General features: G+C 50.0%; 1 protein-coding gene and 1 long non-coding RNA gene across 21 annotated transcripts; one reads left to right on the forward strand and one right to left on the reverse strand.

Moving 5' to 3' along the window:
* The first annotated feature begins 1,331 nt into the window (after positions 1 to 1,331).
* Positions 1,332 to 6,536, forward strand: Gm38803. Its single transcript, XR_869051.1, has 2 exons — positions 1,332 to 2,011; positions 6,111 to 6,536. It is a non-coding gene; the product is annotated as a predicted gene, 38803 (long non-coding RNA).
* A 129-nt stretch (positions 6,537 to 6,665) lies between these two features.
* Positions 6,666 to 24,966, reverse strand: Zfp467 (zinc finger protein 467). 20 transcript variants are annotated; one of them, NM_001085417.1, is made up of 5 exons: positions 24,327 to 24,799; positions 22,386 to 22,461; positions 21,599 to 21,712; positions 20,921 to 21,034; positions 6,666 to 6,853 (listed from the first exon to the last, which is right to left on the reverse strand). In NM_001085417.1, the coding sequence occupies exons 2-5, from the start codon at positions 22,417 to 22,419 to the stop codon at positions 6,774 to 6,776; spliced, it is 342 nt and encodes a 113-aa protein (NP_001078886.1). In that variant the 5' UTR covers positions 22,420 to 22,461; positions 24,327 to 24,799; the 3' UTR covers positions 6,666 to 6,773. The 20 variants fall into 20 exon arrangements, with proteins under 20 accessions (NP_001078886.1, XP_030111442.1, XP_006506611.1 ...); XM_030255582.1 differs by lacking the exon at positions 24,327 to 24,799 and adding an exon at positions 23,945 to 24,077 and having other exon boundaries at positions 6,674 to 6,853; XM_006506548.4 differs by lacking the exon at positions 24,327 to 24,799 and adding an exon at positions 23,790 to 23,906 and having other exon boundaries at positions 6,674 to 6,853.
* Between the last annotated feature and the right edge of the window lie 54 nt (positions 24,967 to 25,020).

The following is a 25,020-nucleotide window of genomic DNA, read 5'->3' on the forward strand; positions in this document are numbered from 1 at the left end:
CACTGAAACATGCATTGTCCCTAAACACAAATGTCACCTCAGTTATGACCTTCCTGACCACTCTATTAAAAACTGTAATGTGGCCCACAACCCTCCTTACCCCTCCCCAGCTGGATTTTCCTTGGAAGCATCAGCTGGCAAGCTGCTATTGTATTTACTCCTTTTGTTATTCTCTGTGTTCCCTACGTGCAACTTTGTCCAGTGCCAATCCCTCAGCTGCTGCTTCCACAGTGCTGGTCACAACATGGGCACAGTAAATATTTTGCTTATTTTTATGTATACGTGCCTGTGTGAGTTTATGTGCACCAGGTGCATGCAGGTGCCCTCAGAGGCTAGGGGGTCTAGGATCCCTGGGAAGCAGTTACTGCATTAGCTGCCTAATGTGAGTGCTAGAAATCAAATTCAGTCCTCTGCAAGATCAAATAGTGTTTTTAATTGCTGAGTCATCTCTTGGGCCCCAACAATAAGCATTTAAAATCAACCAAATGCATCCAAATAAGAGAAATAGTGAATTTGTTAAGCAAAACCCTTTTTCTAGAGAGAGGGGAGGGGAGGGGAGGGGAGAGGAGAGGAGGGGAGGGGAAGGGGAGAGGAGGGGAGAGGAGGGGAGGGGGAGAGGAGAGGAGAGGAAGAGGGAGAGGGAGAGGGGAGGAGAGGACGGCTAGAGAGATGGCTCAGTGATTAAGAGCATTGACTGCTCTTCCAAAGGTCCTGAGTTCAAATCCCAGCAACCATATGGTGGCTCACAACCATTCATAATGAGATTTGATGCCCTCTTCTGGGGTGTCTGAAGAAGCTATAGTATACTCATAATAAACAAATCTGAGAGAGAGAGAGAGAGAGAGAGAGAGAGAGAGAGAGAGAGAGAGAGAGAGAGAGAGAGGGAGAGAGAGAGGGGGAGAGAGAGAGGGGGAGAGAGAGAGAGAGAGAGAGAGAGAGAGAGAGAGAGAGAGAGAGAGAGGTTGGAAAGATGTCTCAGTGGTTAAGAATATTTATTGTTATTGCAGAGAACCTAGGTTTGATTCCCAGTACCCACATAGCAGATCACAACCATCTATAACTGCAGTTGCAGCGGGTTCAACACCCTCTTCTAGCCCCATAAGACTTGCATGTGGTGCACAAACATACATACAGGCAAACACTCAAACACATAAAAAGTTAAAAATAATTAAAAAAAAAAAAAAAGAAAAGCTGGGCATAATGACACATAGCTGTAAACCCAGCACTTCTGAGGTGAGACAAGAGTTCAAGGCCAACCTCAGTTACATAGAAAGTTCAAGCTAACCTAGACTTTATGAGACAGCATGTCAAAAAGAGGGAGGGAGGGAAGGAGGGAGAGAGCAAAAAAGAGGTGGACCAACACTGATCCTTGAAGAACTGAAAGTCTTCAGGGTCTGTAGCAGATGCCAGCAGGGCAGTCAGGACATTAATTAGGCATGGAATATTTTGAGCATAGAGAGGGAAAGTGTAGATGGGCTGGAACCCACGACTCTTGATGAAGACACTTCTATTAAATCTGGCAAGGATGCAAACTGAAACCACAGTGGTCCAGCCTTCCCAAGAGGCCTTTGCTCTTCTGCACCTACAGTGACCCAAAGGCATTGCAGGGTATCCTGAGTGAACTCACAGGAGGCCTCTGTGGGGAAATTCACACACGCTAAGTGTGCCAGCCATCAGGTGCTATCACCTAGAAGATTGCTCTATTCATTTCCATGCCCCTACCCCACCCCACACCTACACCCTACCCTACCCCCAACACCCAGAAAACAGGAAAAAATTTAGGCAAAAGTCCCTCTTCCATGAAAAGTGAGATAGAAATTTCTATCTTCAGACAGTGTTTTCACTATATAGCTTCAATTGGTCTCAAACTTGTTAATCTTCTGCCTCAGCTTCCTGAGAGCCAGAATTACGACATGCAGTGTTGTAACTTGAGACATTTAATGTTCTCCAGCATCTCATGGATCCTTTAACACAGCATTGTGGGACCCAGCTCAGCTCAGCTCCACACAAGGTGGGTAGCTCTCTGGGAAAATGGAGTTTCCTATACCAGTGCCCCAGAGAGCCTTCACAGTCCTGGGCTAGGTCCCTTGAATCTCTAGGCTCCCAAGGTGGGGTCTTGGTGCCTTTCCATGGATCTCTTCCTCCGTGTCCTCATCGTCTATGTTGGCTGCTCTACCAGTAAGTCCACTTTCCTCTCTAGTCAAAGTCCTCTCTCTGAGAGCTTCGAAAGCTTGATTACATCTGACATAGTTAAATGTGGGTCTCCTCTGGGAGTCAGATTTCATGCTCTTGCTCCTTCCTGTGAACAGAGACAGCCTAATCAAAGTTCTGTTGCCAACACCTAAGCCGCTCCAGACATGAGAACCGCTCAGCAGGCTGCCCTCCATCAGCTCCTTTCAAAAGTGAAGTCACCGAAGCATGGGCATGCCTCTAATGGCAGTGTTCCTCCTGCCTTGATTCTCTCCACATAGTGCTCTCTTAATTGGGCCTATCCATCTTTGCTGTGCTCCCCCACCCCCCCTTGGGATATTATTCTGTAGACCTGCCCTGGAACTGGAACTCCCCATGAAAACCAGATGGCCTCAAACTACAGAGATGACTTGCCAAGTGCTGGAATTAGAAGCCTGCCCCACCATGCCCATCTGCAGTGACCTTTTTATATTCAGAAGTTACAAGTAGGTACAAGAGAATGGTCATAGGGAAAGCATTTCCTCTGCTCTGCTTTTGAAGGAGATGCCTGTGAACTAATATGTAAGACAAACAGGTAATGCTAAAGTTCACACACATGACAAGTTAGTTCTGTATCCATCTGGTCTTTGGTTAGTTGTGTGGACATATCCTTCAAACACACAGTCACATACACTTCTGTTATACTCATGAATCTTCCTATGTGCATTAGTTATTTTTCTGTTGCTGTGATAAAACACCACCAAAACCAATATCTGTAAATCTGACTGCCCCAGGCTAAGCAAATGCCTGTCTCATCTTCAATTTACACCATGACCAAGATAACCTTTAGAACACAGAGTTTATTTAAGCTTACAGTTTCAAAAACGTAAGAATTCATCATTATGGGGAGGCCCAGCACCAAGCAACAGGCATGGTAGGGAAGCTGAGAGCTCACATCTTCAATGGCAAGCACGAAGCAGAGAGAGGGCTAACTGGAAGTGGCAGGAGGCTTTGAACTCTCAAAGTCAGCCTCCAGTAACTTCTTCCAACAACATCGTACCTCCAAAACCTCCCCAAACAGCGCCACCAGCTGGAGACCAAGTGTTCAAACATAAGAGTGATGAGGAATCTTCTCATTCAAACCACTACACCATGCATACACTAAAGTGCACGCTCATAGTGTCTAGTAAGTATCAGGTAGTATTGTTTTAAGAATGGATTGTGGGCTACTGAGTCAGGTAAGTGACCAGTCACTGCAAAGCAGAAGTGCAAATGACACATCAAAAGTCATGTGAGAGACAAAGGGATGCTGCTGAAAAATACACCAAGTTTGTTATAAGAATTTAATATAATGTTGTCTGAAAGTCGATCTTTTTATTTTGTTTTGTTTTGTTTTTTCAAGACAGGGTTTCTCTGTGTAGCCCTGGCTGTCCTGGAACTCACTCTATAGACCAGGCTGGCCTCAAACTCAGAAATCCACCTGCCTCTGCCTCTGCCTCCTGAATGCTGGGATTAAAGGCATGTGCCACCAATGCCCGGCTGAAAGTCGTTCTTTTTAAGTTGTGACACCAAAAGGAAAGGACATCAAATAAACAGCTAGTAGCAGCATAGCTTTCTGGACTTGCTGAGACATGTTTTAAGTATAATTGTGATTATGCTTGGCTTTTCCAGACTCACATAACTTTTTCAAATCATAAAATCTCTTGTAGTATGCTGACAAAGTTCTGCCTGAAAGGATGCCTCAAACTCAAAGAAGATGAGGCCTTGTGACCTAGGGCATGTGAGTCCCAACAAGCCCCTGAGCACTTAAAGCCTCGGTCACTTTACCAGCCTGCCGGAGTAGTAAGCTTGTAGATGTGCACTGTACAGAGAAAGCATACAACAAACAAATCATGAGGGGCATGCTAAGGCATTTTAATTTTCTTCTTTATCCTTCCCTTTCCCACATTTTCCCCAAAGAGCAGGGGTGTGTGTGTGTGTGTGTCTGTCTGTCTGTCTGTTTGTCTGTCTGTCTGCTGTCTGAGTGCAGGTGCCCTTGGAGGACAGAAGAGGACATCAGATCTCCTGGAGCTAAAGTTACAGGCATTTAATGCAAAAGGGTGATAATATAGCAGAGACCATAAAATATTCTGGCTATATGTTGGCAGATTTCATATCTTTTGGGCTATAGGACTGAGGGGAGAGGTCCCAGATTTTTAATAGCTCAACTAAAAAGCCATTCTCCGGTCCTAGCTAGAAGAGCACCCAAGGTTCTCTGCCACAGGCTCCTAAGTACAACACTTGCTTATCAGGCCTGCAGAGAGAAGCTTTGCTGGTAAATTCGCCCTGTATTACGTGCAGTGACCTCCATCAGCACTGTCATAACTATTGCTTAGAGGCCAAGTCACAGACATGCTCACACTGGAGTGTGCTTTGTGTATGTGTGTGTAAGGGTGTGCTTGCCTGTGTGTGCACATGAGGAAGGTCAGAGGCCAACAACAAGATGCCTGTTTCTACTGCTTTCTACTTTATTTTTTGAGGCATGATCTCTCACTAAATCTGGAGCTCACCATTTTGGATAGTCTGGCTGGCCAGCAAGCTGCTAGGCTGTGTGTACTTCCAACTCACCCCAGCACTGGGGTCACAAATGCACACTGCCACAACCTAGCTTTTACACGAGTGCTGCGGATCTGAACTCTGGTCTGCATGCTTCCACAGAAAGCACCTTGCTCACTGAGCCATCTCACCAGTCCTATTGATCAAGGCCTACTGTGTGCTAGCCTCAATAGGGGTGTTTAATAAGGGCTTGCATTGAAGATATGGGACTAGCTCTTGATCGGTTTGGTGAATTACGATTTAGTGGTTTTATTGTCTGATTTTTTATATCAAATTTAGCTAAGAAATACATCCAGAATGTTCTAGGCCCTCTGTTATATTATCTCATCATTTTGTATTTTTTTATTTCGTTCCAGCACCAACCCAGTAAAGTGTTGTTTTATCCTTATTTTTCAGAGAAGGAAATTGGAGCTGCTTAGCCTGGGGACAGTCAGATTTACTAATCATTAAACCATAGGTTGTTATTTCAGAGGTTGCTTCAATAGAAGAATGAAAGCAGGAGGTTAGACTGTAAGTGGGTTAGTGACAAATGGAAGTAAGGAAGTAGAGAAGATGTGTTGACTATTTAAAATAGATATGTAATTTTTTTTTGAGACAAGGTATCACTGAGTGTCCCTGGCTGACCTGGAACTCACTATATAAACCAGACTGGTCTCAAACTGAAAAAGATTTACCTGCCTCTGCCTCCAAAGTGCTGGGATTAGAGGCATGTACCACCATGCCTGAACTAGACATGGAATTATTACTTGCCCTGTGGCACTCTTCTTCAGGAAAAAGAAGCCCTTTATTCTTCCTGCTTCACCAGCAAGGCCAATAGCATCATGTTCCTGTGTGGTATCTGCTGAGTGGTCCAAAAGGAAGTCCCTGGGCCAGGTGCTGGTGGCACACACCTTTAATCGCAGTACTTGGGAGGCAGAAGTAGGTGGATCTTTGTGAATTCCAGGCCACCCTGGTCTACAGAGTGAGTTCCAGGACAGTCAGGGCTACAGACAAAGAGACCCTATCTCAAAAAGAAATGAGAGAGAGAGACAGAGAGACAGACAGAGAGACAGGCAGAGAGAGAGAGACAGAGAGACAGAGTCAGAGAGTCAGAGACAGAGAACAGCTGAAATACCTTCTTCAAGGTCAGGAACTTTAAATCATGGAGTATGTACATTACTCTCTTGGTTAGCAAAAGTCATAACACCTCATAACCAGCAAATCCTGAGAGCTGTTATTGACCATATTTTTTTATCACATGGAGAAGCTGGTCTTCAGTGAGAACTGACCCAAGAATAAAGTGGGAAGAGAGATGGAGGGTATCTTGGGATTAAATGAAGTAACCACAGATTCTTGGTATTCCCAAGGCTGAGTCAGAGGTCTACATTCCTGTGGGAATTGGCGATGTCACCCTTGAATTTCTCATCTAAACCCTGAGCTGCTCTGTTCAAGAAAGCCGTGGCTGGTTGTCTGCAGTCACTGGTCTTCATTCAGGATTCATCAGCGCAGGCCGTGCTCTTCCTAAGGAGTACCAGCCCTATCTGAGCATAACAGAGGACTAGGCTTGGTGCCCCTTCGTGAGACTCATCTGACAAGCCATCTTTGCCTCAGAGCTCCCTGCTGAGACTTTGTGCATAGAGGTGTGAGACCCCACCTACATGACTCTGTCCTCTGATCCCCGACTTACTTTTCACGGAGTCACTGTATCACTCAGATGCCTTTTCTTTCCTTCTAGCTTGCTTGCTTCTTGTTCTCCCATGGGAACCACCTCATAAACCTCTCATTCCATCCTGCTTTGCCAAACAAGCCTTCCCATGGATTTATTGAATCAACATTTGCTTTTTTGTCTTCACTAGTTAAGTTGAGCTGCTGTGACAATCAACATTTTATATAAATTTAACTGGGCTAAAGGACATTCGGTCTACAGAACCATGAGCCAAATACATTTGCATTTATTATAAATTACTCAGACCCAGGCATGCTTTTATAGCAATTCAAAACGAAGAGGGCAATCATTTGTGGTGTCTCAGCTAGACAGAAACTGAAGAGCAGGCATCAGGAGACATGAGATGTTTCCTCCTCAGAGAACAGTGGAACTTCATGTGGTCTCCTGCCAGGACAGAAACAGAACTTCATCAGAGCCTCTTAGAACATAAAAGGTTAGTATTCCAACAGCATCCAGACACACCAAGGTCCCTCTCCAGGTGAAAATGAATGAGTCAAACGAGATATTTCTTTCTCCTTTCATAACCCCTGTCCTCTTATACCATGTGTCCTGGTAGAGAAGAAGCAGAGAACAAGCAAGAGACCATTCACTGAGCAGTCTCAATGGTATCAGGCAGAAACTTGTGCACACCCACCTGTTCCAGAATATTCCTTTTAGGCTCTGTTGTGGTAGGCACAGGTCACATTGGGAGCCAGAAACCTGTAAACAGCGCCTGTGCTACCACACTGTGGGCTCATCATGCCCTTCCTCCCACCTGCGGCCCTGTGGAATCATCTCACCTTCTCTAAGCCCAAATTGTCTTGTACGTAGCATGAGAACAGAGATTCTTTCAACAGCCCTGAGAACCCATGAGGGCACATGGATATGATTAAGAGTGGATAATGGGCTCTGAATTTATATACAATCTTATTTCAACACGTTATTTTGAAAGAAGCATCCATGTTTATCATGGCACCATATTTAAAAAAAAAAAAGCGTAGGTGCCCACTGACTGAATCGTGGGTAAGGAACATGTAGTCTATGTACACAGGGAATATTATGCAGCCTCAAGGAGAAGTGAAGTACTGCCATTTGCTACTGAAAGGCGTTGAGTAAAAGGAATGGAAACAGAAGGGCACTGCTGCACATTTTCTCTCACGTGAGGAAGCTGAGCCCCGTGGAACTGAATGCAGAGCAGTGAACCACCCACACCAACAGTATGTACAATTATTATGCATTAATTGTGATTAATTAATGCATAATTAATAAACATTTAAAAATATATAGTGGTCCACAAAAGTTTAGAGACCCATGTTCTAGAACATTCCCAGGGTGACAGCATTGGGAGTACAAATGTAAGGGTTGGGGGAGGGGAGGCATCTGAGTGGGCCTGTGGGTTGTTCTGCAGAGGAAAGATCCCAGGGATCCTCAGGATGGAGTTGGCCTCATCTGTCTAAAATCCATATCCTGTAGGAAGACCCTGAAGACCATGGGAAGGGAGTCCTGGACAGAAATCCTGGTAGAGAAAGAGGGCTCAGACCCCCCAGGGCCTGTCTTGCAGGGTTGGAAGGGATCCCTGGTCTGGCTTCTGCAGAGCCTCAAGTAGAATACAATTTGCAATGCCTCTAATGACATTACATAACAGTATTACATAAACCTGTTACATAAACCAGTGTCCTGTAGTTGACCAGGAAGGTCCCCTGCCCCGAGGCTGCCCTAATCCCAAACCTAAAGGCTCTGTCTTCAGTTGGGTAGTTGGCTTAATCTGCTCCCCCTGTCTCCTATGCAGCCTGTACAGATCTAGCAGCTCGAATCTTCAGCTTCTTGGGACCTTCACCTCCCACATCTGGCCACTGTTCCACCCCTCTGGCTCTTGTCATGCACTCCCACCTCTCCCCAGGGAGGGTCCCACAGCTCTTCCCTAGAGACACTCCTCCAGCCCCTCCCACAATGGCTGCTCCAGAAAGCACAAGATACTGTTCATCCATAGAAGAGTGTAATGGTCTCCAACCCTGCTTTGTCGCCAGCTAAATCCCAAGGGTCAATAAGTACGTAAACATAAGAGAGTTCCCCTAGAGAACAGAGGAAGAGTCTGTCTGAGGCCCCTGGGGTTCGTAAAATTGTCAGCAAAGGCTAGGTATGGTGGCACGCACCTTTCGTTCCACCCAGAAATTGGTGGAATGAATTAGTTTGATTGCCTTTGCAAAGACACAATTTCCAGATACATGGCCTCAGAGCTGAAATGAAGTCTCTCCTAGATGAAGGCTGAGGCAGGTGGATCTTTCTGAGATGGAAGACAGCCTAGTTTACATAGTGAGTTCTGGGTAAGCCAGGGCTACATAGTGAGACCCCGTCTCAAAAATAAAGCAAGCAAAATCACTTGTACAGGCAAAAATGTCCTTCTGCCCTGCAGCAGCTGTTTTGAGTGATATGACCTCCAGAGCCAGCTCCCAGGCTCCAGGCACCTGAAGCCTTCATTCCAGGCTTTCCTACAGCTCTGTGGCCATGTATCTAGCCATGTATTTGTGCCTTTGTAAAGGTAATCAAATTAAGATGAAGCCATTAGATTGGGACTAATCAAATAGGATCTGTGTCCTTAAGATGAGAAGACACAGATGCCCACAGAATGATGGCTTGGGAAGTCGTATGAGGTCAGAAGGAGAGATGGAGAAGCATCCACCAGTGAAGGGGCAGCTAGGATAGAGGCAGAGACCAGCATCTCCATCCTTTGCTCCAAGCGGAGGGCTTGAGGTCCTGCCAGCACCTCGGCCTCAGTCTTACAACCTCCAAACCAACAACAAGACAGGAGCTGCTTTGTCATTTGGTGCCTCCTAAACCCTGGTACTCTAGTAACAAGACTACAGAAAGGAGTATGGCACCTTTGGTGAAGGGTTCTGGGAACAGACTATCCCCCACTTTGTGTGTGAAGGTGGGTATGGATGGTAGGGGCAGAAGAAGGCAACATTAAAAGACTGGAAAATTCCCAAGTGGCTCTCAGATACCAGGCTAAGTATGAGGCAGGGCCTGGATGGTGTCACCTGTCTGATGCAAAGCATCCTGGGGGTCTTCCCCCACCCTCATGCATTCTCTAAGTCCTGCCTGTCACACAGCTGGTCTCCCTTTGGGTCATCTGCTGGGACACTTGTTTCCTCTCCGAAGTGCCTTTATTCAGCATGTCCTACAATATTCTTTCCATGAAAACTGGGCTTTATCCAGCCTGTTCATTGCTGGATGTTTTAAATTGTGTCTTCCACAGTTCATCATAGACTGCAGTAGCATGTCTTTGAAACTGTCAGTGGCTCCTGGAACGTTTGCCACTGAGACCCAAATGCAGTGCATTCCTTGCTATGGCAGTTTTCATAATCTTGGGCATGGGGGAGATGCTCTCCTCTTCTTTTCTTTCCCAGGAGACAGACGGTGAATACTCTGGGTGTGTAGAACCATGCTGCCCGGATGGCTGGAGGCCCAGACCACAACACTGATGATATTCCTGTCAACTTGATTCATCTTCTCAGAGATGCCTCCCGACCATCCAGGCAGAATCCATCCCTTTTTATTCTTTTCTCCAGTCACCTCTTACATATTCAGCTGCTGGGACCATCTATGAATTCAAGTTTACAGAGCCCAGGAATGTAAAGATGCTCTCTACAACGGGGTACAGCATCATTCACAAGAGCCATTGGGTAGAAACAACCTGTACCAATGAGGTGAATAGAGAAACAAAACTGTAGACACACAGTGAAATATTATTCAGCCTTTAAAAGGAAGAAAACGGTGTTCAAACTCATATTAAAAGACTAGAAATAAAATAAAATAAAATAAAATAAAATAAAATGAAAGGAATGTTGTCCCTGTAAGATGGCCCAGTAGGTTAAGGTACTTGCTGTGTGATACTTACGACCCACATGGTGAAAGGAGAGAACAGACTTCCTCAAGTACTGTGGTATTCGTGTCTGTCTCACCACTGGGATGCCAGAGTGCCACCAGTGTGTTCCTCAGGTAAGGCAGAGCACAATCCAAGATAAGGGCTTCCAACCTGTGTTTTTCCAGGTGAGAAACAGCAGGGGCTGGGACAGATGCTGTAGTTCTCAATCTCCTGTGTTCCCAGACGCCTGGGGACAGCGAGGAGCTGAGAAGGGTGGTTCCCAGCCTCCTGTGTACCCAGATACCTCTGGACCCGAGAGGAGTTGGGAACAGGGGTCTGAGGGTCTGTGCTTCCCCTATGCACCAGACAGGAAATCAGGACTGGCTTCAAGTGAATGCTGAGAAAGTAGGAAGGGGCTAGAAGAGAGGCCTTCTCCAGGGGGTTTAGGTGGTGGCTCTTTATGAGGCAGACCCTCCTCCTTCCCTTGGGGATCCTTGATGAAGAAGAGGGTCCTTGCTTGTCCAAACTACTTTATTTATGGAGGATGTGAATGCATTCATCTTACTCAGGGTGAACCAGGGATTAAATACCTTTTGCAAGAAGAGATGCCCAGGAAGGGAAGCTCATTGGCTAAACACTTGAAGCCTATCTAGATACCTCATTAGCATGGAGAACTCTAGGTTTTTATGCTACATGACCATGACCGGTTGTCATAGTCCTCTCAATGGGGTATATCATTATGTGTTAGGACAGATAGACCCCGGCCGGGAGCTGGTTCTAATGCCTGCCATTTTCAATTATGAGACTTCCCAGGGTTTTGAACCTGCTTCAACCTTACCAGGTCTTCTGTCTGGTGGCACGGTCCACTTGTCCCACAGTGGTACACATACAATGCATTTAACTTTCTTAAAAAAAGGAGTTTATAAAGGAAATTCTGGTATGTGCTACCATATGTATGACCCTTGAGGATTTTTTACTAACAGAAATAAGCCAGACAAATATTAAATGATTCAGCTTATGGGAGAATCTTAATGGTCAAAGTCAGAGAAAGTAGAACATTGGTTGTGGGAAGCTGCCAGATGGAGAGAGACTATGGAGTCACTGTTTTCTCAACTGACACCAGTGACCACATGTATGTGGAGTATGGTATGACATTTATATAACGATGAATGGTTAGTAACTACTAACTATATTATCTAGTTTTATGTCAACTTGACACAAGCTAGAGTCATCAGAGAGAGGAAGCCTCAATTAAGAAAATCCCTCTATAAGATCCAGCTGTAAGACATTTTCTTAATTAGTGATCAATGAGGGAGGGCCCAGTCCATGGTGGGTGCCATGCCTTCATAGGTCATCCTGGGTTCTACAAGAAAGCAGGCTGAGCAAGCCATGGAGAACAAGCCAGCCAGTAGCTCCCTTCCATGGCCTCTGCATTAACCCCTGCCTCCAGGTTCCTGCCCTGTGTGAGTTCCTGTCCTGACTTCCTTTGATGATAAACAGTGATGTGGAAGCAGAAGCCAAATAAACCCTTTCCTCCTTGCTGTGATCGTGGTGTTTCATCACAGCAATAAACCCTAACTAAGGCAATATCCATCAGCTAGAATATCAATCATTTCAGAAGAGGTTGGATTTCTCTGAACCTACCCTGAGAGGGATAAGCAGGTCTTACCACTGCCTTAGTTACGTAAAACTGGTTTCCTGTGGCCCACGCTCCCCCTTACAATGGCTTTTTGGCTGATCCTAGCCCTCTTCTTGGGCCAGGGCACACTCCTCTCCAGAAACACCCCTGACTTCTCCAGCCTACACCCTGTCCTTTCTCTGCCCCTTGGTCATGAATAGGTTGTAATACCTGTGCCTGCCCAGCCGTAAATGATGGGCATGTTGTTAGGCCCCAGCTTTCTCTTTTGGCTCAGGTTCAAGTTTGTGAGTCTGGGACTATGACTTTTAATTCTTTACCATCTCCCAGAACACTCAGCATTAAGTGCCATCCACAGGACAAAGCTTGCCTTACATCTGAAGAATCAAATTCATGAGATCAAGGGCTTGTGCTCTGTTTCCTACAATGTTTGCACAGGGCTGGGTGGATTTGCAAGCTCAAAGGATTAAAATGCCAGAGTCTCTACTTGCTTGTCTGAGCTGGTCAGAGACACACCTAGACTCTCTCTGACTTGAGATTTGCAGCATGTTTGGCAGGTCCCTCTGACCAGCAGCTCTCAGTGTCCAACCCTGCAGACAGAGGAAGAAGACACCAGACACTCCGCCACAAGCAAGATTCCTGTGTCGTGGGTCACGTGATTGGCAGATTAGCTGCTGCTAACGTCCACTCACTTTGCTTGCCCTTGCCAAATAGTCTCTTGATCACTGATTGTTCCCCAAGCAAGGCAACATGTCGAAGAAAATGAGAGAAGAAGTGGATGAGAAGCAGCGTTCCGGGCATCTGAACAGCTGTCAAGGGTAAGCAATGCGAGGGCTGCGTGTTTTGTTGAAAACACCAGATCCTCCCCTGACTCCAGCTCCTTCAGATGAAGGGGCAACAGCAGGAACATGCAGAGCCTTCCTCCTCTGTCTGTGGGCATTCACGTTTCATCTCCAGTCAGACTGTAAGTTCCTCACAGGCAGGCAGCATGAGCTATACATGTCTGTATCACGTACTGGGACTACAAACTGTCTGCTTCAAAACTGTTTACTACAGATAATCTTTCTGTGGAACAGGATTTGGGGGAAAACTAAATACATTTTGGCTAATTCATGAAACATCTCATCATCAATGAAACATTCATACATAAATAAATACATATAATTTGCATTTTACTTCTTAGAGGTTTTTTGGTTTTGTTTTGTTTTGTTTTTTTGCATACCAGTACTGGGGATGGCTCACAACTTGGGTCCCACCTGGAGAAACAGAAGTATGTATTAATTTTAATAAGAACACCTCTGGCTGAATCTTGAGCTCCTCCTTGTAGCAGTCTTCAAAGGCCCTGCCTTTCACTCAGATCCTGGGCACAGGAGGCATAGGAATCGACCACTTGCGTATTTCGGACAAGTGCCTGCCACCAAGCTACAAACCCAGAACTTTCCCTTTCAAAAAAAAATTTTTTTTTATTCAGTTTGTGCATACGCATACCACAACATATGTGTGGAGGTCAGGGGACAACCTGGAGCAGTCAGTGGGTCTGTGGATGGAATGCAGGCTCAGAGCAGGCATGCTGAGTCGTCTTGCCAGGTACCCTCCAACCCCCACCTGACCTCAACCTGTCACTAGGTTCTCCAAGCTAGGCTTGAACTCACTCTGTAGCTCAGGTTAGCTTTGCCCTTCTGATTCTCCCGCCTCAGCCCACAGAGGGGCTGAGCTGACAGCCCCACACTGGCTGGTCAGTCTTGCTCACTTGGTTCTGAGCATTTGTCATTTGTTTTGACCGCTAGGCTTGACACTAAATGACTTTCAAACTATTTGCAAACAAGCTCAAAGGACAAAGATTTGCCAGGTGGTGAATCTTCAAGAGAATGTGAAATCCCAGGCACGTGGTAGCGCTCATCAAATAATGCTGAAGGCTCAAAACGCTGTTCTTACACAAGAATCACAGAATGTTTGGAGAGGGGAAGCAGTGGGTGAATGTCATGTGTGTGAGCCAAACAGTCCATGCAATAGCCTTTCAGCGGGTCCTTCAAGCTCAGTGCCCCAGAGGCCAGGTGGGCAGCTTCAGAGGGAAGCTGAGCTATGTTTTGGGGCAGCAGAGTGGTGGGGATTTCAATAGCGGGCAGCAGGCAGGGAGCAGCGGTAGGAGTGCTGTTTTATAGCCCTGCCCACAGTTGTCAACAGTCACCCACTCATTCTTAGCCAGGGAAAAAACCTTACACACATTCATGCCGTTGGCCTTACAGAGAAAGTGGCTTCCCACTGTCCCTCACCCATGCCCAGGTCTCACTCCTGCTCATTCCTGCTCCCGGACTTTGTTTTTGTGGTTCACCTTTGCAACTGGAACTCACCCAACCAGATGCTGCATACCATTGCCTTGGCACAAGACCCTGGGTTCATGTACTCTCCTCCCCCCGCACCGCCCCCCCACCCCCCCCCAGCCTTCAGCTGCTTGTTCCTTCCTGAAAGTGTTATCCAGGGATCCCTGTCACCTCCTCTCAGGGTCTTCTCTATTCTCTGGGGACTAGTCTTTGCAGCTTTCTCTCAGATCCTTCCCTCATTGCTTGTGTTCCACACCAGCGCCTGGTCCAAGGCTTCCCTTTTTCACTCCATACTCACTCTGAAAGGTAGGCACCTAATACCTAATAGTTTCCAGAATGCAGATAGTTCTCAGACCACCCGTCTTCAGCTTGCCTTATCCTGAGCTCTGTACTTTCTACAAGTCAACCTCAGAAGCTACAAAAGGACTGCTCTCCCAGCACAAATATGCTCTCCCAACCTGTGGACGCTTCTCAGGGGAAGGCTGCTGTCAGCCAGCTAAGCAGAAGTCAGGCCCCAGTGGTTCTACCATGCTTCTTAGCAAGTCCTGTACCATCTGACTAGTGTTTTTTTTTAATTCAACACTTCTCCATCTCCTCGGACGCATCCATAGTCCAAGATCCCCACCACGTGACTGATGGGTGACTGATGCACAAGTCTCCAGCCAGTCCTCCTAAAGTGTTGGAATATAAACACGTTTTCACCCTGCTTAAACCCTGCTGACCCCACTCTCTTAGACACAGTTGGAACTACTGTACACTGGAGTGCCCACAGCCTTTTTGGTTCTCAAGCCAGTTCCAGCTTCTCTTCTCTTCCCTTGCTTGGGTTGAGGACTGCAGCTCTCTGGATCTTGGATTGGACCCAACTTGGGCCTCCTACTTCCATTCAACCTCCCACCCACATTTCCCCTGCCTTTTCTGCAGGCATGGCTTCAGAAGTGGCAGCCTGTCAGCCTCCCTTGACTATGCTTGGCCTGTTTGCCCCTACCCTGCCCTCAAGGAGACCACTATGTTGGCTATGTGTTGGTTTTGTTTTGTTGCCAACTTAACAAAGCTACAGTCATCTGGCAAGAAGGAACCTCAATTGACACAATCCATCAGACTGGCCTGTGGGGGCATTTTTTTTGATTAGTGGTTGATGTGGGAGGGGCATCCTCTGTAGGCAGTGCCACCCCTAGGCATGTGGTCCCTGTATTTTAAGGAAACAAACTGAACAAGTGATGAAAACAAGCCAATAGGTCTCTGCTTCAGTTCTTACCCTGACTTCCATGAATAATGGACGCTGACTTCAAAGTATAAAACACATAACTCTCTCCTGCTCAAGGTCAGTATTTTTTTCTTTAGGGTTCACAGACTTTATTGGTTCAACAATGAACAGCAAAGAAAACGTTGACTATCACTCCAGGGGCATCAATGTAGACGTGAAAGCCACCCTTGGAAAGCCAAGGTCAGTATTTTATCCCAGCAACAGTAACACAAACCAGGAAACCTACTTAAGCTGTGATGGCTCCTGATCCTTCCCAGTGCTTAGCACCCAGGAGACCATTGCCTTGGGTATTTTTGTTGTTAGTAATCTAACAATAGGATAGAAAGTACTCTCAGCTTTCATCAACACCAGCTCTCATTTTAATGAGAAATTGAAGTTCCGGGAGAGTAAAGGATTCCCTCCAAGTCCTCTGTGAGGTTGAACCCAAAATAGTTCTCTCTAAACTCACACCCCATGCCCTGACTGCTCCTTCACTGTCAGGCAGCCCAGCCCCTGTGCTTCAGTCACAGCGGGGTGTACAGTTGCAGTGCCTGCAGGCTCAAGCAGTCCTCAAAAGGAGACAACTGGTGGGAAAAGTGATACACAAACAACCTTTATGGCCTGTTCACGCACTGCCTCCTTCTGTACCTCCTAGGCAGAGATAGGTAAGGATGCTTCTGGGAAGCCTCTTGAAGGCCTGGAAACAGGTGGTATGGAGCCGCAGCAGCACCTAGAGTAACAGTGCTGGTCCCCTGGGAGCGCCCAAGAGCAGCCTGTCCCCTCTGGTCCTCACCTACTCCCTCTGAGCCAAATTTCTGTCACACACACACACACACACACACACACACACACACACACGCGCGCGCGCACTTGCGGGACCATGGTAGTTGTTTGGCCTGTGTGCATCTTGCACTTTGTTGGGAAAAACCACCTAGCTAAGTTTACGTCCCTGGACTGACAGAAAAGGTCTTTTTCCTGTGGATGGAAGTGGCAGCGAATAAAGAGTCAGGTTTTCCTTCAGTGGCTCAGTTAACAGCTCCAGAACCTCAGATCTGAACTTTAATGAACTTCAAGTACATAAATAACTATTCTTATCCTCTATTTAGAGGTCTCTTGCTCAGTCAATCTCCCCTTGACCTGGCTGATCCCCATAAATGTCTGTTTCTCAGCGTGGTATCTGCAAGGATAGTCTCTGTGTGTTGTCACAACTGTCAAGAGCTAAGTTTTTCTGGACTTCTCAACTAACATTAAAGAAAGGACAATTAAAGAAATGGCCCAAGTGTCCTGGTGCTTTGGCAGCAACTTAGGTGTGAATGTTGAAAACCCACTAAGTCTCCAGATATGAGTCTCCCAAATCTGTCAGGAAAGGCAGGATGAGGGTCAGAACTTCGCTTAGAAAAAGATTGGAGGTGGTACCACCTCGGAGGGATTGGACCAGGCTGGAGCAGAGAGGTTCGAGGCTGGGGCTGGGAGGGCCGCGTCCCCATGGATGCGTTGGTGCCGCACCAGATGGGTCTTGCGGCTGAAGCTCTTGGCGCACTGAGGGCAGGAAAAGGGGCGGGAACCTGTATGGATTGCCTGATGGCGGACCAGGTTGGTTTTAGAGCTGAAGCAGCGGGCGCAGACGGCGCAGGCGTGGGGGCGACTACCAGTGTGCACTGCCTGGTGGCGGCCCAGGTGAGATTTGCGACTGAAGCGGCGGCCACATTGCGCACAGGCAAAAGGTCTGGCGCCGCTATGGGCCCGGGAGTGGGCGACTAGATTGGGTCGTGAGCCGAAGCGGCGGCCACACTGAGCACAGGCAAATGGCCTTTCGCCCGTGTGCACCCGCCGGTGGCGGGCCAGGTGCTGCCCGTGGGCAAAGCCTCGCCCGCAGTCCGGGCAGAAGAAGGAGCGCTCGCTGGAGGTGGTGCGCTGGGGTGCCGCGGGCCCCGAACCCGGTCCACAGTCAGGCGCATGGGGAGTGCAGGCCGAGGGCTCGGCGGCGGGGTCCACGTTGGTGCCGAGTGCACATTCATCGCACCCAAAAGGACGACCCTCGGTGAGATGCAGACTCTGGTGCGTAGCGAGGTTCTTTTTCCAGCCGAAGCTCTGCCCGCAGTGGGAACAAGCGAAAGGCTTGGGCCCAGGAGGGGACGGGGTAAGAGACGCGGTGGGGGAATGGGGAGCAACAGGAATGTCTGGAGAGGACCGGGTGCGGCTAGCAGCATCGTGCACCCTCTGGTGCCGCACCAGGTGTTGCTTGTGTGTGAAGCTGCGCGTGCACTGGGTGCACTGGTAGGGCCTCTCGCCGGTGTGGATACGCTGGTGGCGGATCAGATGCGTCTTCTTGCGGAAACGTTTCTCGCATTCGGTGCAGGGGAAGGGCCGCTCTCCGGTGTGGGTCTTCTGATGCGAGCCTAGGTGAATCTTCTGGCTGAAGCGTTTGCCGCACTCAGCGCACGGGTAGGGACGCTCGCCAGTGTGCGTGCGCAGGTGGCGGGTCAGGTGGGCCTTCTTGCTGAAGCGCTTGTCGCACTCTGAGCACGGGAAGGGACGCTCTCCGCGGTGGCTGCGTTGGTGCAGGAGCATATGAGCACGCTGCGTGAAGCTGCGGCCACAGTCCGGGCAGGCACAAGGACCCTCACCCCGGTGCAACCTCTGGTGGAGCCGCAGAGTTAGCTGATCCCGGAAACGCCGCTCGCATTCCTCGCAGCCATAAGGCTTCTCAGGGATCGGGGCCCACCCGGACAGCGCGATTCCACCTAGTGCTCCCGGAGTCCCTGGCTCCAGTTTGTACGTAACAGCCAACTGACCCAAGTCAGGAGTGGGAAAAGGACTGGGAAGGAAGGAGAGATGCTGGGGCCATTCCACCTCCTCCTCTGCCTCCTGATCCTCATCCTCTACCTTCACCTTCCGAATCATCCATTCCTCCCCTGAGCAGTCACAAGGGGGAAAAAAAGGAATTGTGTGAAAGCCCATCCATGGGTACATCCATTTGCCAGTAGACTCACTTCTCCATTCAAAGCTTCCTGGGAATCAGTAAACCCCAAAGTCCTTTCATCCTTTCTGTTCCCTATGCAGCCAAAGCTGCTGGCCAGCTTGGCCTCCCTGGGGGCTTTTCTCCCAGGCTGGCCAGCTCCTCCCCCCCCAACCCCTCCCAGGAATCCTCCCTTGACTCCTTAGTAGTCACCCTTCCCCCTGCTCCCTCCAGAACAGGGCTGCTGCATACTTCTGACCTTCCTTCCCTGTGGAAGATGCCTGCTATCATCTTGGCCCTTCTTGGGTGGGTGTCCTTCAAACTGGCTATAGTGTCAACAAATGTCTGGCCTTTGCAGACCTATTCCCAGCCAACTTTAACCATAGGAGGCAGGATGGCCTTGAAACCTTGGTGCCTCTCCCTCTGCTCCCTCCCTAAATGCCAGGGCACCCCTGTGCTCTGTCCTGCCTTCTCAAATGCTCCCTCTACTGCTCCATCCCTTTGGAATCACTATTCAGCTCCCTTCCACCTGCTCTACAGGACTGGGAAGTCCCATTAAGAAAGAAGCAAGCAGGGCGAGGTGGCGCACGCCTTTAATCCCAGCACTTGGGAGACAGAGGCAGGCAGGTGGATTTCTGAGTTCGAGGCCAGCCTGGTCTACAGGACAGCCAAGGCTACACAGTGAAACCTTGTCTAGAAAGAAAGAGAGAGGGAGGGAGGGAAGGAAGGAGGGAGGGAGAGAGAGAGAGGGAGAGAAGCTGCACTTGGGAGGCAGAAGCAGGTGGATCTGAGTTCTGGGCCAGCCTTGTCTACAGAACAAGTTCCAGGACAGCCAAGGCGACACAGAGACCCCGACCACCACCACCTCCCCGGGAAAGAAGGAAGCTGGAGTTGTCAGGATCGAAGGAAGAGTTACAGGAGAGAAGACAAGACTGGGGTTTACAGGCGGGGGCAGGGGGACTGGCGAGTGTTCAGCCACTGAGAGAAGCAGGGTGAGGCCTCACGGGGAGCCTCGGCCCAAGGGCAGATTCAAGTTCCGAAGGAATCCTCACAAAATGCATCCATGCATGCAGAGGAATCTGTTCTCCTCCTTTACAGCCCTCCTCCCCCTCCCCCACCCCACCCACTCCCACCCCCACCCCCAGTGAATCTTGTCTGGGAACATTTGAGCCACAGATCTGAGCGCTGCCTGGCCCTGAAAGCCTGTCACAGCCTGAGCCTTGATCATATTACACAGATTACATTCACTCCCAGTTTCTAACCGACTGGGTCCATATCACTGTCTGCTTGGCCTCTGACGTGATGTCACTTCCCTCCTCTACATGCCACTCCTCTACTCAAGAATCAGCAACAGCTTCTGGTTTCACGAGGGGGCCCCCCTTTTCGTGCAGGTGTGAAGCTTTGTCCTTCACTCTGCTGCTCCCCAACCTGTCACAGATCACCTTTCCTGCTTCCTGCCTGGAAGTCCTTTCTCAGCCAACAATGTCCCCTCCTCCACCCCACTTACAGCAGCTGAAATCCATGTTCCTCTCACATTGCAGCACACCAAGCAACATTTTGACATGCCTAGCACATAAAGATCCTTTACCATAAACCCCTATAGCAATTACCATTAATATTAGCTTCCATGAACCTGTGGCTATGTATTGTTGGTTTAATTATTTGCCCTGCCTCATAGTAACAGCAGCCCAACTCTGGTTTAACTTCTGGATGGCAGACATCTTGAATTCTAAAATCAGCTCTATGGCCATTTGTTTGAGGCCAACTAGGGATTAGGCAGTGTGCATGTAGCATCACAAAGCTTCACACTAGCCATGATGTTACTGTCACCCTGAAGACAGGTGAACAAAAGACCCCTGGAGGGAACACAGCATCCCGCCCCAGAACGTTCAGCAGGTTAGTGCAGAGCAAGGGCTGTGCAGCTAGGTGCCCTGTCTTTCCCTGCCATACTCAACACCTCTGTGCAGTGTGCACTCAATAAACCTTTCTTGAGTCAGTGATGCTATTCAAGCAAGTGGTGATGAATGGAAGAAGTGTGTGTGTCTCTGTGTGTATGTTTGCACACACGTGTGTGCTACAGATTGGGGGCCCTTGGTATCATGAAGATCAGCAAGATTTGGGGAAAGGGGCACGCAGGGTAGCGGCAGCAAACATACTGATGAATACCCTGTATCTTTGTGGCAATTATAATCCAAGAGAACAACAGCGTACATGAATGGGGGAGAGGGGATGATGAGGGGAGTTGGGACTTCCAGAAGGGAGATGCACTTCTGGTACCTGCTTCTCCCATTCCACTGTCCACAGATGTGAAACTCCTTGTGAGCGCTGAAGTACTACAGAGGAAAAGGGAGAGGGCCTGAAACACAGCTATCTCCTCAGAGAGAAGCCGTGGAATTAGTTTGGTCCCTGGTCCTTTAGCCTGATCCTCAGAGCATCAGGAAGACTCACCTGGGACAGAGCCTGCAGGTTCGGCCTTCTGTGGGGTACTGGCCTGGCTGCCCATACAAGGAGCTTCAGCTTGTTCTGTGTGGATGCCTTCTTTCTGGCCAGGAGTCTCATGCCCTAAAAGAGAAAAGGATGCCCCAAGGACTCCAAAAACATCACACATGAAAAGCAAACCCCATTGGTTCTAGAAGGCAAGCCTGAACTTCCCAAAGATCTCTGTTCTACATCATACCAGCAAAGGCAGATTCCAGATAGCCAGAGCAGGTGCTAAGGGTGGACAGGAGCCACAATTGTAAGGAATTTCTGGACTATGTGTTTTATAAGCTCCAAGGCAAAACATGTGAGGAAAGAGAATGGGAAGGAGCCAGGCTAGATCTCGCCTTAGGCATTCCTGCCTCGGCCCACCTGCAGCCACTTGGTCCCTCTCACTGTGCTGTTATCACCCCTATAGCACTTTCTGTCTTCTACGGTGGCTTACAATTTTTAGCATGCTTACATTTCTTGTTGGCTGACTGCTGCCCATTCTAAGATTAAGTTCCTCGCAGGGAAGGACCTAGGTCTATTTAGTGCCTAAGGTTTTACAACTGTCCGGAATAGCTTCCAGCAGAGTAGGTGCTTAACAGATAGCTTGTGGAAGAAGGAATATTCCCTCCAGAGCCACACTCCATGGTACCCACTTACCTGAGCAGGAGTGCAGTGTGCTCTCTCCTCTGGATGACATCTTCTCCTGGGCATTACTGAACCCATCCCTGGGCTCACTCTGGGGAGCCATCTCTGGCTGTCCCACTGAGAATCCTGTTATAGGCAGAGGGATGAGTTCAAGTGAAGCTTCTAGTATTGAACTGGTACCAGCGATGGGGCATTTTCCCAGCCGGTCTGGGGAGAAAGGTACCTCTTGTCTGTATGGATAAAGGACTGCCCAAGCTCCCCAGCAGTCTGGCCAGGTATTAAGCTCGGCCCTTTTAATCGAGGGGAGAAAAAAGAAAAGAAATTGGGTAGTTTGAAATAGGGAAAAAAAAAAAAAAAGAAGAAGAAGAATTCCAGTGCTGGGTGGGGGAGATGCCTCAGTGGGTAAAGGTACTTGCTCTGTGCCTAACGATCTGCATTTGGTTCAAAACCCACATGGTAGCAGATAACTCAAAAAAAAAAAAGTTCTCTCACCTCCACACATGAGGTAGACATAATAAACACAATAAATAAATATGTAAGTGCAATGAGTTTTGTTTGTTTGTTTGCTTGCTTGCTTGCTTTTAGCTTCCAGTTCTCTGTGAATCCCATGCACACATACAATCTAGTATTATCATCCTGGTCTGGTCACTGAGATACATAATGGTGACCTAAAAAGATGTCTGCTTCTCCAGGCTGCCATGGTTTGGGGCTCAGGGTTGTATACCCCTGAGGGACGACACTGCTACACTTCGGATGCCTAGGAACTCCCACCCTCCTGGTTCCTTTGTCCCCCACTCACCCAAGGAGTTCAGGGCCTCCAGGGTCTCTCTCATGGCCACCAGGAGTGGCTCTCCTAGGTGATCAGGCCACAGACCCTAAAAAGACAGCCCTGTTCAGATTCTTCCTGATGGCCTCCAGCTAGGTCTCAGCTATCCCCAAGAACTCCAAAGTGAAGCCCTAGGCACAGGTGAGGGAACAGAGGCCTCTGAAGATGAATACCCAATCACATGGAGCCTCCTGCAAACTCTGCTTGGCAATGGATATCAGCCCTGGTCCCCACCTGTCAAGTCTTCAAAACCGTCCCCAAACCATCAGCAGTCACTCACCACCCACTGTGTCTTTGCCAGGGTAAGTACAGGGACCACTTAATTCTCTGGACCAAGATGGGGAGAGGGAAGCTACACGTGGACCCTTCAGCCCCTAGGGCAGTAGCTAGTGAAATGAGAGCCAGCCCTGGAGGACCAGTAACACTTTAGGGATACGGGGGTGGGAGGAGGTGAACAAGGGCTATTGCAGAGGTAGTAAATGACTCTGACTTCCTCTCCCTAAACCCCTACCTCAAAGACTCACAACCCCCATAGGACTAACCGGGCGAGAACAACCCCCACACCAGGCCAGGACACTCCCCGATTTTTGCACTTCTCAGCTCCACTTCCAACCGGTTCTCTGCCCCTCCTTTAGCAGGCTCCCCTCCCCCTTCCCTGGCAGCCTTCCCTCTGCCCCTCCCCTCTCGCTGCCTTCCGCCCTCTCTCCCCACCAAATCTGGCAGCCTTTTGGGGCTCCTCCTCTTGCCCCGCCCCTTTGGCTCCTCCCTTGCGCGCACCCGTCGGGTCAACCCCCAGGGGCCCCCTTCGAGTCGGCCCTCAGCAGCTACGGCCTCTCCCGACCCTCCTCTACCAGCAGTCTTGGGCAGCGCTCCCCTCCCCCTTCCTCCTGTGCCCGCCCGCCTAGTTCTCCGCACGCCACCCCCTCCCCAGGCTGCACACTCCCTCCCTTCCTTCCCCCTCCTCTTTTCCTTCCTCCCCCCCCCCACTCCCGCCCTCCCCTTCTCAGCTGCTCTCCCCCATCCGCTTGCCCCTCCCCTCTCCTCCCCCACTCGGGTTTCTTTTCCTTCTTTCCTCTCCTCAGTTCCCTCCCCCTCCCCCACACCAGCCTCCCCTCTGCTTCCCTCCCTCCCGCTGCTCTCCTTCCCCCCTCAGCGGCCCCCGCCTCCCTTCCCCCTCTGCCTACCCTGCAAGCTCCGGCTCCGCTTCTCTCCCCTCCCGGTCCCCAGCCTTGTTCTTCCCCTCCCCCTCCTAGTCCGCTCCCTAGCTTCCAGGTCTCACGCCCCCCATCTTGGGGGGGGGAATCCAAGCTAACCCCACATTCTCTGGACCTACTCCCTCGTTCTGCCCCTCCCCATACCCCTTTCTTCCCAACACACCTCCCTCTCAGCAGCCCCCTTGCCCATTTCTGCTCCCCACTGACTTCACGCCCTCTCCGGAGTTTTCCTTCTGACTAGACTCCCCCCAATCCCCGCCCCTGTTAGAGCTCCGGAGTCACTCCGGGTCCCGGCCCCCTGCCCTGCTCTAGGCTCACCTGTCAGCGTCCTTCGCTCCCGACCAGCCCCATCCCTGAGCCCGTTTCCTGCCCTTTCGCACTGGACCCTTCCTCTATCCCGAGGAACCCTACTCCCGCTCCTGGGGATCCTCCCCGCAGGCCCCTCCCGCCCTCTTCCCACCTGCTCCCACCGGGCCTCCCCGAGTCCTTGCCCTCCCCTCCAGTTTCCTAGTCTCCCCATCTGCGCCAGGACCCTCCCTCCTGACTCCCTTCCCTCCTGGTCTGACCCCCCCCCTCCCCCACACTCGCGTCTGCGCGCCCCTTCCCTCGGGGTTGTCACCTGCCGTGGGTCGGCAGGGCTTGTAAAGCTCCGTTTGGGTGGCGGGGGAGACGCCTGCCCGGGAGTCTCGGGTGTCCTTACCTGGCGGGCTCCTGCGGCTACGTGCCGCGGCCCGCTTCGGGGACCCAGGCGCTCGGGCCTCCGGTCCCGGGCGGCCGTTTGCACAATGGCGCCGGCTGCCTGCAGCTTGGGTGCGGGCTGCCCGAAAGACTCCGGGACTGACAGCCCTGAAACTTCGCGGGGAGGGGAAGGAAAGACGCGGAGGGAGAGGGTGTGGGGCAGCGTTGCGGGTGATCGGGGGGAGGAACCCGGGAAGCGGGAACACTGCTCCGGGGCACAGGCTAAAGCGGAGGGTCTTCGAGAGACCTGCCGCGGGAGGGTGCACTAATGGGCTTGGGTGCAGGTGACGGTCTGAGGGCAAGATGCCCGGAGTGTGGAGATGGAAAGTGGGAGCTTAGGACCGAGGAAGGGCAGAGGGGAGAGGAAGGAGAAGAAGAGGCTAGAAGGAAGGGCACTCGGGCTAGAAGGGAGGGTGCTCACAGCCTAGGAGGGAGGAGCTGGAGAAAGGTGGAGCGCGGAACGGGGTGGTGGTGGTAGTAGTGAAGAGTTGGGGGGAGTAGGGAGAGGAGGGGGCGTGTTTGGGGAGGAGAGCAATGTGTGTATGGCTGTCTTTAAAATCGCCAGTGGCAGCCGAGTAAGTGGTAGCGCCGCGGTCCCGCGGGAGACTGTCTGGCCAGCAGAGATTGGGAGAATCGGTCAAAAAACTCTCCACCAG

This window comes from Mus musculus, chromosome 6, assembly GCF_000001635.26.
Source record: "Mus musculus strain C57BL/6J chromosome 6, GRCm38.p6 C57BL/6J".
In the NCBI taxonomy this organism is placed as follows: Eukaryota; Metazoa; Chordata; class Mammalia; order Rodentia; family Muridae; genus Mus; species Mus musculus.